The following is a 12,056-nucleotide window of genomic DNA, read 5'->3' as shown; positions in this document are numbered from 1 at the left end:
CGTCCTCTTAAATGTCCAATGTGGACATAATGCATTGACTTTTTATTAGTTGACTAAGATCACATTAAGTCATTAGGAATATCCACGTGAAATGTAATTATATATACAGATACAATATACTAGTACATACGAAGTATTAATTATGAGTATTAGTCTATTAGAGAACTTTAAGTTTCCGTTTCTGTTCCACATATATATGAATTTTTTATGACCACAAACATATTTGTATAAATTATTCAATAATTTATTCAACACGTTTGTGTGTGATTGACCGAGGTTACTTTTTGACCAAGATTACATTTTAGGGTTTACTCGGTTGGTCAAGGTTTACTCAGTCAAGGGAAACTTATTCAGTAATTCAGGGTTCCTTAATCAAGGGTTATTTGGTCGGTCATGGATTACTCGATCGATCTTAAGTCACATCTGAATAAGTAACCCTGACCACACGATGTGGCCAACCAAATATAAAACTTCATGTAATTCATATATTTGTGGACATTATTCTCATATAATTTGAAAAACAAGACAGACTATGCATTATATGTATGGATAGGATAACAATCCACTTTTAAATAGAAAAGCAAAGTTTCATATTTAATTTGTAAGTAAATTAAATCATAGCTAATTAACACTAGCTTAAACTTAATTTGGTTCATAAAAATTGATGGATCTGACTTTTTAACCTTTTTTTTTTTTTTTTTTTTTTTTTTGAGTAGTAACAAAGGCAAAACATCCAATAACAATGATAGCACATACAATGATACTAACTATTTTCAATTAGAATTTTCCCAAGTGCTCGAGGCTGGTTGATGATAACAACATGCAACAACAACAATAATCCCAATACAAACCACAGCCAAAACTGAAGTACTACTATTCTCACATCAACAACAAATACAAACACAAAGCATATATAGTTTCGTTAAAGTACTATTTATCTCACAAAAATAGAAGATGTAAACATCGATGACCACGAATTCAAGGCATACTGTATACTTTAACAATGGTTGTGGCAAGTACAACAACATAAGTAGGCCTCAGCAAATGCAGAAAGGACGGCATTCAGGCAAGCGCTGGGCTTCTGATGGCATAAAAAAGGTGGTGAACATGATTATGGCAATGATAAGTAGAAGTGCCACAACATAATTGTTTATCTTCATCATCTCTTCCAGCCACCAATGCTAATTACTCAATTCATTCGATTCTCTTTTATTTCGTATTTAATTGGATGGATAGATTTAATACACCCTCCGTCCCTTTTTATTTGCTCTCTATTACTCGATCTGTAAGCTTCCAAGTCGTTGACATCATCAGTTTTAGCAGATTCCAAGCAATTTTCAAATTTACAAGGTTTAACTACCTCTAATATTATCTATTTATATTTTGTTTATAAAATACTTTGATTGTAAGATTATATACTTTTGTTGACATTGACAAAATTTTAATATTATTGTTGGTGTTATAATGCAAAGCGGAGAACTTTTTCTTGTGATGATCGAGTGAGCTATAGGTCACCATAGTTCGCACAGCGAGTGAGCCACTAACCTACGCTTGAGTTAATTAAGTCCTTGTCCAATTTAATTTCATTATACTATAAAATACTCGTAATTATTTTTCATAGTGATTTTATCGAATTAAAGTTTTACGTCTATTTCACCAAATGCCACTGAGAAGTTTAAAAATTCACCAAATGCCATCAAACTTTTCAGAATTCACCAAATGCCACTCAGTTTCTAAATAATTCACCGAGTGTCATTAATGACTAACGGTCGTTAACTCCGTTAGTCATTAGGGTTTAATCATGACACATGTCATGATATGATTATCTATATATTTTAATTTATAAAAATTAAAAGAAAAACAAAAAATTAAATTAAAAAAAAACCTCAAAATTTTCCCAGCAACCTTCCCACCACCGCCAAACCCTAGCCCCTCCCCTTATCTCGCCGGAAAACGGCCGGCTACCCCCTTAACCACCAAAAAATGGCCGATCGGCCCTTTAGCACCCCACCTGACCCACCGTTGACCCCCAAAACCACCCACACAACCTGCCCCGACCCCAAATACCACCAAAACGAGCTTTGATTTAAACACCCGGCGTTTTCCAACCACCGCGCAAAATCACTCCTCCTATCCTCCACCCTTGAAACGACGAAATCGACCATAGAAATCGACCATTCTAGATTTCCATGGTTGATTTCAGCCGTTAGAGGGTGAAGGGTTTCCACAGTCGGGTTCCATTTTGGGTTTCCATGGTCGGTTGCGGTGGCTTGGTGATGCGTCGTGTTGGTGCGTGAGGTGGTTGCGGGGGCTGGGGTGGGGATCAGCGCAGGGGTCGTCGGGTAAACGGAGTTTTGTGGGTCAGCGTGTGGGTGCTGGAGTCGGGTAGGCAGAGTTTTGGGCATTGCGTGAGATGGTTGCGGTGGTTAGGGTGGTTTTTCGGGAGGAGGAAATGGGGATTAAGTGGAGTCGACGGTTTTGATGGGGTCAAGGGGTTCCAGCGGGAGGTCAAGGGGTTCCGGCGGGTTCCGGCGGAAGGTTAGGGGGTTCCGGCAGGAGGTCAAGGAGTTCTGTCGGTTGGCTTTAGGCTGTCAGTTGGCTTTGGCAGGTGGTTACAGTGCTGGGGCTGGGTTGGGTTAGGATTTAGAGTTTTTTTAATTCTAATTTTATTTATATTTTTTAAACCAATAACCGATTGACACGTGTCCACATGTGTCATGATTAAGCCTTAATGACTAACTCCGTTAGTCATTAATGACATTCGGTGAACTATTTAAAAACTGAGTGGCATTTGGTGAATTCTGAAAAGTCCGATGACATTTGGTGAATTTTTAAAGTTCTCAGTGGCATTTGGTGAAATAGTCGAAAATTTTAATATTTCTACCGAAACCACAAAATAAGTTACTTTTATTATTATTGAAGATCATATTATTTGGAAAATCCTAGCTGATAAACTTATTTTGTTTGTAACTCATAAGATTTGAAGGATTGCACTTCAAAAGGTTATAGTGCAAACTAATAGATGGTATTAAATACACCTGCTATTTTGTCTAGAAATTACTCCTCATTGATCGAGGGTAATTCCCAGTTTCTCTTCTTGAGAAACAAGAAGCGTTTCTCAAGGGGGTAACCTTTTTTTATATAGTAACCTTTTTTATATTAATAAAACAATCATATTGTCTCTAATATTGATAGTCCATAATAAATTAGTATGAACCAAATCCATTTAAGAATTTGTACAGGAGTGCCTCCATTGATCGAGACTGGAAAATAACAACAACAAATTATTACTACCGTAATTGAAGTACTAATATTCTCATAAAATTTAAATAAATGTATGTGCTTTAACAATGGGTGTTATGGGGCATGTACAATAATATGTAATCAGAAAACATAATCCTACAATCCTAAAAAATAGAAGTGGAATCACTGTAGCTTAGGAACAGTAGATTTCCACCAATGCCCTTACTCCTTGTTATGTTTGTGTGTTGCCAGGTGTTAGTTCACTGCCACATGGGACCTCTTTGCGCCACTTTTCCCGCATTCCCTTTCTTCCACTCCTTTTTCCTTTCTCTTCATTCCATTTAAGCCATTAAGCCAAACCAAATTAATTAATTAAATACCCAAAATTGTCCGAATTTGGTTTGGGGGATGTCTAGCTAGCGATTTTGGATCAAGGTATGAATTCTTGGGATTCATTATTGCATTTTGAACAAGCTCGTAAGCGTCAGCAAGCCACTTTGCCAATTGAGCTTGTGCACAATGCAATAGTGGATCCTACTCGTCAATTGCAAAACAGTACGCTCTCTCTTTCCTATTCTTGTTAGAAACAGTACGGTGGACGCCGGTGTTTTTTTTTAATGGCTGTGGCCTTTGGTAGCGAGGAGGTCTGCTTGCTTCTGGGTTAGTGAAGTTTAATTTGTTATTTCTTAAAGGTTATTCGCTAATTCTGCGACTGATGTATGCTTTGGCTTGTTTTGTGTTTGTAATTGCTGTTAGGTGTTGTTTATATTGTAGTTTGTTCTATGGTCTGTGTTTAGTATGGATTATTATTGTTTCATAAATTATTTGGGTTATGTAGCTTTGTTGTGATTTGAAATATAATTTTTGTGTTGTACACTGTACAGTTGTTGAGTGTTCTTTCTAAGTTTGATATTAACTGTTTCTTCCTGTTTTTAGGCAGGGAAAGAACTCCTTTTCTTGTGACTTTGTCATTTTCTGGTGGAGGTTTTTACTGTTAGAGGGTTAGGTTGTTGCTGCCCATATATAAATGATGAGTAAATAGCTGTTTGAGCTCTTTATTTGTTTTAAGTAATTCTCTCTCAAAATTGATTTAGGTAATGTGCTTCTCTTGGTTCATTATTGTTATGGGAATTAATGTTAATGCTTTGTCTTGTTTGGAAATCTCGTGGACTAAAACCAGCTGTGCCAATTCTAGATTTACCCATACATTGGTTGAACATAATGAAGAGCTGATCTAATGAATGCTTGTACAAAGATGAGATTTGCCAAAATTGTATTTGCAATTGAGCTATTATGGTAGTGAGTGATCTTGTGTTGAAATCTCATGGACTAAAATCAAGTGTGCTGATTTAAAATATGCCTACATATTGCTTTACCATAATGAAGAGCTGATCCAATAAATAATTGTATGAAGATGAGATTTGCCAAAATTGGATTTGCAGTTGTAATTTGGTTGTTTCTATACTAACTATTTGTTAGTGTAGTTGAATAATTAGATGTTGTGTTTGCTGATGATATACAGGTTTTAATAAATAGGGTTTAGATTGAAGCTAATTTTAAACCTTTATAAGTTTTAATAGGTAGTAAAGAGGGGTAAGATTTAATGCTACAAGAAACATGGTTGTGCTTGTTTAAAAAAAAAAAAAAATTATTGACTTGGGTTTGGTGTTATATTTGTGCATGTTTAGTGGTTGTTGGTTTAACTGTGATTGTTTTTTTTTTATTTCCTTCTTGCAGGTTGCTTTGCTGTTGCTGCTTTGATATGTCGAGTATTTGCTGTTATGCTGAGACTGACTGAGGTATACTTATATTATGCTTGTTTTTGGTTTGTTGTTCTTCAGAGAATTATGGATTATGCTGTCCTTCTCATGTATATCTGGGTCCTTGGTTTACTGGTGTCAGTTTGCATTTGCTCTTGTCTAGTGCTTTGCATTTTCTGGATGTGTTTTATCTAATAGAATCTGCATGATGGTGTGCACTGATGCTGTGTTTATCGTGGCTGAATGTATTATGTAAGACTGCCTTTGAAATTTTTGTATGTTTTTTTTGGCTGATGGTATGTTTGAGTGTAGTTCGCTATATTATATAAAGAGATGCCACTTTTTTCCCAGGTTCGAAGTATTTTCAACCACACATGCATGTCAACAGTAGTTTCCAAAGTTCCAATTGCCGTATGTGGACCATTGGAGCAGCAAAAATCCAATGATCTTGCCCTTGCACTTGTATCACTTTTCACACAGCATACTTTTGGGATAATTGAATTGCATCATTAGAATTTTCACTCGCTATCATTGATTCACTAGAGATGGGAGGATATTAGCATATTTGTATTTATTTATATCTTAACCTTGGGTGAAAGAGAAAATATTGGTTGAATATCTTGTCCTTTACTTATAATTGAAATCTGGATAATTGGAGAGTGTGTATTGCCGGGGTTTGTTGTATACTTTTAATCATGGGCTTCCTTTGGATTTCTTTGGGTGTTGGTTATTGCTTCTGGAAAGATTTGCTAATCTGATTAGTTGAGATTAGTTCGTGCTTTCCATTGAGCCTTTTCTAAGACATCAGTTCATTTTAATAATTAGGATTATCTAATTATCCAGATTATAGAGAAGTTGGTCCTGTTTATGAATCCTCACAAACAAACACCATTATTAAAGGTGATTACCAAATAGGTTGAATTAAAATCCGACTACGATAACCATAGTGAATTGAGGTCTGGACCTTTTCAATGCTGTTACTATATTTTTCTTTCTTTAGAAACAAAACCAAACGTGTCACATTAATAACAGGGATGGTCCTTTTGACCATTGGATGTTTATTTAGGCTATGCTTCTTCTAAGTGTTGCTTGATTTGCAATAGGACTAGATTAGTTTTCCCTTTTGTTAGCCAGATTATTGAGTGGCTTATTGAACTTGTAGTATTTGGCTGTGTTTAGTTTCTTCAGCGTACTTTAAAGCTTAATGTACTTCTACATTTCATCGTCTAGCTCTATCAATGTACATATTAACATATTTTTTGGCCCTTTGTTTCATATTTGCTTTTGTGTAGTTTCTGTAAGTGGTCGGAGTTTGAGATGTATACTGTTTTAATGAAGGGTGGTTGCCGTTTTCATGTGGAAAAAAAAAAATTGTGCACTAATATTTTGGGGTGATTTAATGGTATCTGGATTGCTTATGTTCGTTTGTAGCCTTATGTTGTTAGGAAACCAGGTATTTTTACAGCTTCTCTTATATTAGGCTTATTTGAAAGCCTGGGGTACATTCACTCTGAGGATGATTTGAATTCTGTGCAGGCATTCAACCAGTATTTGTTAATAATTTGGTATATCTGAGATTCAATTACATTTTAAGCCTTGTGCCTATCGTTTTGAAATACAAAGTATTTTTGTTCTGAAGGCATTGTTTATAGGTGATAGGTTCCTGTTATGCGTATTTGAATTTGAAAGGCATGGTGTACTTTATTTAGGTTCTGCTGCTCAAAGATAAACAATTTTTGCCACATTCTACTTAATTTATCCTATCAGTGGCTTTAGGTACCCATGCAATGTGTGTGATTTGTGTGCCATGTTAGTTTTCAGAGAATTATTGCCACTTATATTAATAGGCTGCTTCTACAGGCTGGGATTATTTTGGTTTTAGACTAATAGTTCCAACTTAATGCAACGTGCACCTCGAACTCGTGTTAGTAAAAGGTCTCGTGCGTGTGGTGGGGCACCTCAGCCAACATTAGTCAGGTATGCATTGTTCCTTCAGCCTTAGCTCCAACTTGCATGAAGACTTGTTTAATGAGCTTACTTTATTTGCAGTAACTTGGGTGATTGTCGAGCAAAAAAACAGCGCAAATCTCAAGGTAATTGTTGTGTTGTGTAACTTGCAGTCTCATTTGTTTTGAACTGAAGTAATAGATTCCTTTCTCACATCGTTGTGCATCTGCATTGTTATGTCAGATGGTCCGAAGGCTGCTATTGGTCAGCCATTGCTTACAAGCCCTTTGTCATTAGAACCTCCACAATACTGCAAACATTGTGGTGCCAAAAAATTTGAAACAGAAACTTTGCACTTCTGCTGTGGAGATGGAGAAATTGAAATTGTTGTAAACGAGTATCCACCAAAGCTTGTTCGTCTGTTTACATCAAAAGAAGAGGATGCAGTCCACTTTAGAACATATGCTCGCCTCTATAATAATCTGTTTGCATTTAGCTCAATTGGAGGGAATTTTGATGCAAGCACATATAAAGGAATATATGTATTCAAGTTACATGGCCAGTTGTATCACTTTCTCCCAGATCTCTTACCTGGGGACGAAAGCCCGAAATACTTGCAACTGTACTTCTACGATGGTATGCAGGAGGCAGCGAATCGTGTAGGCTGTTTTCCAGAGTTACGAGAGGATATTATTTAAATTCTTATGCGTGTGTCGGAAAGTAGTCCATATGCTAGATTCTTTCGGTCTCTTAAAGGAATACAAGTTTCAGAGGATACACGTATAATTCTTAATCAGAATACTGTGCCTAATCAGCGCATCTATAATGCTCCTATGAGTGACGAGGTGGTTGTTATCTGGCCTGAGAATGCATCATCAAGTCAGAGTTGTAGTCCACATATTCTTGTACACGGGAAATCAGCTGAATCTCATCGTATTTATCATCATTAAGGATGCTATGATCCTCTGCAATATCCATTGCTATTTCCACATGGAGAATGTGGATGGCATCAAGGGCTGAAGAAAAAATCGTGGGCTGGGCGTAGGCAAGTTGCCACGCAACAAGATCCAATTTTGTCCTGTGCCGTCAATACTATCGATGATTTTTTGCAGCAAGAAGCATCTCGTAAGTATTCATATGCCTACATTTTTGGCTTCTGCTTTCTGGTTTTTCCATAACCTCTTTCTTTCACTCATTGTACCATTGTTGATAATGGCTAATAACACTATAAAATGGTTTTTTATAAAGTATTTTACATTGACACTGTGAGTTATCCTATGTTGTACGTACAGAGTGTTAAATGTTTGTCTGATTGCAGGGGCATCTAAGAGACGAACCAGAGCAGACAAACTTATTTCTCCAAGAGAATATTATGCTTATATGTTGCAAATAAGGCCTAACAATTTCTTGCTGCGTGGTGGAAGATGCTTTCAATTATATATAGTTGATATGTATGTGAAGGTTGAAAATACACGGCTTGACTTTTTCCGTAATAATCAGGAAACTATTCGAGCTGACCTATATCAAGGCATTTTGGACTCATTATAGAATGGAGAAACTCTTACATATAATGTTGGTAGTAGAGTTATTATGCCTCCAACTTTTATTGGTGGCCCTAGAGATATGAAGAAAAGGTATTTAAATGCAATGGCTTTGGTGCAGAGATATGGGAAGCCAGATCTATTTGTAACAATTACATGCAATGCAAACTGGCTCCTGGTGAAGTTGCTCAAGATCGGCCTGATTTAGTGGCCCGTATATTTCGAGCAAAGCTTCTAGCTCTAAAACGAGAAATCATGAAAACGAAGTTTTTTGGCGAGGTTGCCGCAATGCACATTTTTTGATAATTCTCAAAGCTGAATACAAGTTAAAATCTCCCGAGCAGTATGACAAATTTTTTTGTGCTGAATTCCACTTGTTACCAGTCCAGTGTTGCGTAAAATTGTTCTTAGGCATATGATGCATGGACCTTGTGGGCAGTTGAACCCGCAATGTTCATGTATGATCAGGAATGGTAACAAAGCATCATGTAAATATGGCTTTCCAAAGCAGTTCTCAATAGAAACCACAACAAATGAGGAAGGGTACCCTACTTATAGGAGGCGGAACACTGGTGAAAAGATCACTGTGAGAAATGCTCATCTTGATAACCGATGGATGATCCCATATAATCCCTACCTTTCTATTCTGTTTGACTGTCATCTAAATGTAGAGGTGTGTTCAACAATCAAAGCTGTTAAGTATTTATATAAGTATGTTTATAAGGGCCATGGTAAAATTTCGTATAATGTTGTACCTGTTAATGGTAAACCAGTTGATGAGATTGAACAATATCAGTCAGGGTGATGGGTTTCCCCATCTGAGGCTGCCTGGAGACTATTTGCTTTTGATTTGTTCGACATGTATCCTCCTATGCTTCTTCTCCGGGTGCATCTGCCACATCAACAGACGCTTCAGCTCCATCAACATGAAAGGCTAAATGCTGTGGTGTCCAATTCAAAACGGTCTCGAACACAGCTGACTGAATTTTTTACTATAAATACTGTCGTGCCTAGTGGTTGATAGGCCGTCGTCGAGCCTACCAAAGATTAAAACCTAACTTGGTCACTCTAATGGGTAGAAAAGACTAGTAAGGGTCGATCCCACAAGGACTAAGGGGAGCACTAACAAATACCGATTTTTGATAAGCTAAGTCAAGTCTTTTTAGGTTTTGAGTCATAAAGAAAAACTACAAACAAAAAATAAATAAATAATAAATAAATAAATACAAAATAAAAAAATAAAAAAAGGATCTTGGGAAGGTATCCACCAATTAAGTCATTCACAAACTACAATTTAACATACAAAACATAACAATTTGGGGATAAATTAGGGGAAGTCATCTAAGGCATCCAACTACTCTCTCAAGCTAGACGGATTACTTGAAGCATGAATACAACCTACTCTCGTGGTTATAAAGCGTAAATCAAGTGTTAAAGCATAATCACAATGACATAAACATTCTCTAGACTGGAAATTCCTATTCTCATGGTGGTATTTCAAGTCAATTAAGCATAAGCGAGCTAACTCAAGTTCATCTCTCTATCCTTCGTTGAGAAAGCTTAGATAAATAGTTCTAGCAATGGCCATATACAAGAACTAAGCAATTAAACCACTTAAGCTCAACTAATTAACACCGCACATTGTCTAAATCAACACATGCAAACAAGTATATGTGAATTCATGAATGGTTTCAACCATCCCAAGTAAAAGAACTACTCACAAATCATTATAAATTGCAAAACTAAAGGAGTTAACAACTAAGAACATGTAATCAAACACTAATTTAACATAAACAAGTAATAAAACTAGAAAAAATACAAAAATAAGCAATTAAAGCAATAAAATAAGAGAGAGAGTAAGAAATTCTCATTGATAATGCAAGAAATAATCAAATCTTCAAGTCTTCTTCCTTCAATTCTTCATATTCCAAGCTTTCAACAAGTTTTTCCCACTTTCTATCTCTAGAAAATGAGAGTTTCTCTCTCTAAAAACCCTAACCTAAGCTAAAGCTACACTAAGAAGATCCTCCTCCTACAATCAGAGCTAAGAAGGTATTTATATTACCCCAAATAAAAAGGACGGAGAAAACAAGAGTCGGGCTCATCTGCAGGTCTACACGAACGTGTCAGGCTTGACACGGACGTGCAGCCTAAGCTGCATGGACTGCATGGACATGCCACCTTATGCATGGTCGTGCAGAGCAAGACAAACAGTTACAGCAGCTTCTGTTTTGGCCTGGGAATCTGGCACGGACGTGCAGGCTTGTGCACGGCCGTGCTTGGGGTCTTGCAAGGACGTGTTGAACTCTTGCACGGCCGTGCATGCTCTGAAACACTTGGGCAGAAGGTTCTAATCTTACTGGAACACTCTTGCACGGACGTGCAGGACATGGCATGGTCGTGCAGGGTCTCTTAGGCCCTTTTCTTCGGTTTTGCTCGTTTGTCTTGGATTATATCCTTAGTTTAACATCCATATGCTTCAAATTATCGTCATTGGACCTAAAAACTCAAAAAAAAACAATAACAACCCGTGAAGCATAGGATACACAAAATTTGCATAATAATAGAGTAAAAGTGAACCAAAACATCATTTTATCAAGTAAACAAGGTTCAAAAGCACCCTAAAATCATATCGAATAACAAGTTATCAAATCCCCCCAAGCTAAGCCTTTGCTAGTCCTCAAGCAAAACAAACATGCCAAATCAAGAAGGAGAACAACTTGCACTACTACATTTTTGACCTATTGCAACCCCCAAATCCGTTGCATCAAGCGTCAAAATCCGTGGCACTAGGCCTAATGCAACGGCCATGTACTATGACATCTGCTGGCGTTGCAGTAGGTCTAATGCAACGGTATATGACACCTAATGCCACGGTATCGATGATCCGTTGCGATAGCTCAATAGCTGATACAACGACATAAATTATCCGTGGAAATAAAAAACTAACTAATAATTATGATGAAATTGCACCTAATGCAACGGATAAAACTAATACAACAGTATATGGAGTACGTATCTACTGCAACGGTATAATTTTTTTTTTTTTATTTAATGAAATGGTTATATATATATATATATATATAGCACTACAAATCTAAAAATACTAAAAACAAAAACAACATATCATTAAATTTATATATTATAATTATAATGTTAAATACGTACATTACAAAATATTACTTGCTTGTTTTCGGTATGACACCCTACTAATAAATAAAAGTTATATAATTAATTTAATCGTCCAAAATACAAATTTTAACATATATATAAGCCGAAATTTCCATATCTTCACAAACTTGAACTTAATAGAATAAGAGTCGCCAACATATATGCACCATTTGTTAGATGACTAGTCACTATTCTTCATCTCCATTTAGCTCGCCATGCACCTACACATAAAATAGAATAAAATAATAGAACTGAATCCAGGAAACTCATTAAGCACAACAAATGTAGTAGAAAATAACTATTTCTTTTGACAGATTATATAAGACCTTATTCTATACTTTCTTTACAACAATAATATATAATCGATAAAGGTCCCAATGCTAGTACATGCACT

At 36.3% G+C, this 12,056-nt stretch overlaps 1 protein-coding gene across 2 annotated transcripts; it reads left to right on the top strand.

Annotated features, from left to right (window-relative positions):
• The first annotated feature begins 3,540 nt into the window (after positions 1–3,540).
• Positions 3,541–9,212, top strand: LOC145582071 (uncharacterized). 2 transcript variants are annotated; one of them, XM_081639101.1, is made up of 6 exons: positions 3,566–3,903; positions 4,981–5,042; positions 6,864–6,980; positions 7,053–7,096; positions 7,194–8,075; positions 8,269–9,212. In XM_081639101.1, the coding sequence occupies exons 3-5, from the start codon at positions 6,904–6,906 to the stop codon at positions 7,646–7,648; spliced, it is 576 nt and encodes a 191-aa protein (XP_081495227.1). In that variant the 5' UTR covers positions 3,566–3,903; positions 4,981–5,042; positions 6,864–6,903; the 3' UTR covers positions 7,649–8,075; positions 8,269–9,212. The 2 variants fall into 2 exon arrangements, with proteins under 2 accessions (XP_081495228.1, XP_081495227.1); XM_081639102.1 differs by lacking the exons at positions 6,864–6,980; positions 7,053–7,096; positions 7,194–8,075; positions 8,269–9,212 and adding an exon at positions 5,355–6,855 and having other exon boundaries at positions 3,541–3,903.
• The last annotated feature ends 2,844 nt before the right edge of the window (positions 9,213–12,056 follow it).

The sequence above is a fragment of the Chenopodium album genome, chromosome 15, assembly GCF_948465745.1.
Source record: "Chenopodium album chromosome 15, dcCheAlbu1.1, whole genome shotgun sequence".
Lineage (NCBI taxonomy): Eukaryota > Viridiplantae > Streptophyta > Magnoliopsida > Caryophyllales > Amaranthaceae > Chenopodium > Chenopodium album.
Note: the sequence above shows the minus strand (reverse complement) of the source record. Positions and strands in the feature narration are given on the sequence as shown.

What these genes read in the sequence shown, in the direction of transcription:
- LOC145582071 (XM_081639101.1), top strand. Translation starts at nt 6,904, where the DNA reads ATGCAACGTGCACCTCGAACTCGTGTTAGTAAAAGGTCTCGTGCGTGT. An exon ending in CCTCAGCCAACATTAGTCAG is followed by an intron (nt 6,981 to 7,052) that starts GTATGCATTGTT and finishes CTTTATTTGCAG; the next exon opens with TAACTTGGGTGATTGTCGAG. An exon ending in AAAACAGCGCAAATCTCAAG is followed by an intron (nt 7,097 to 7,193) that starts GTAATTGTTGTG and finishes TTGTTATGTCAG; the next exon opens with ATGGTCCGAAGGCTGCTATT.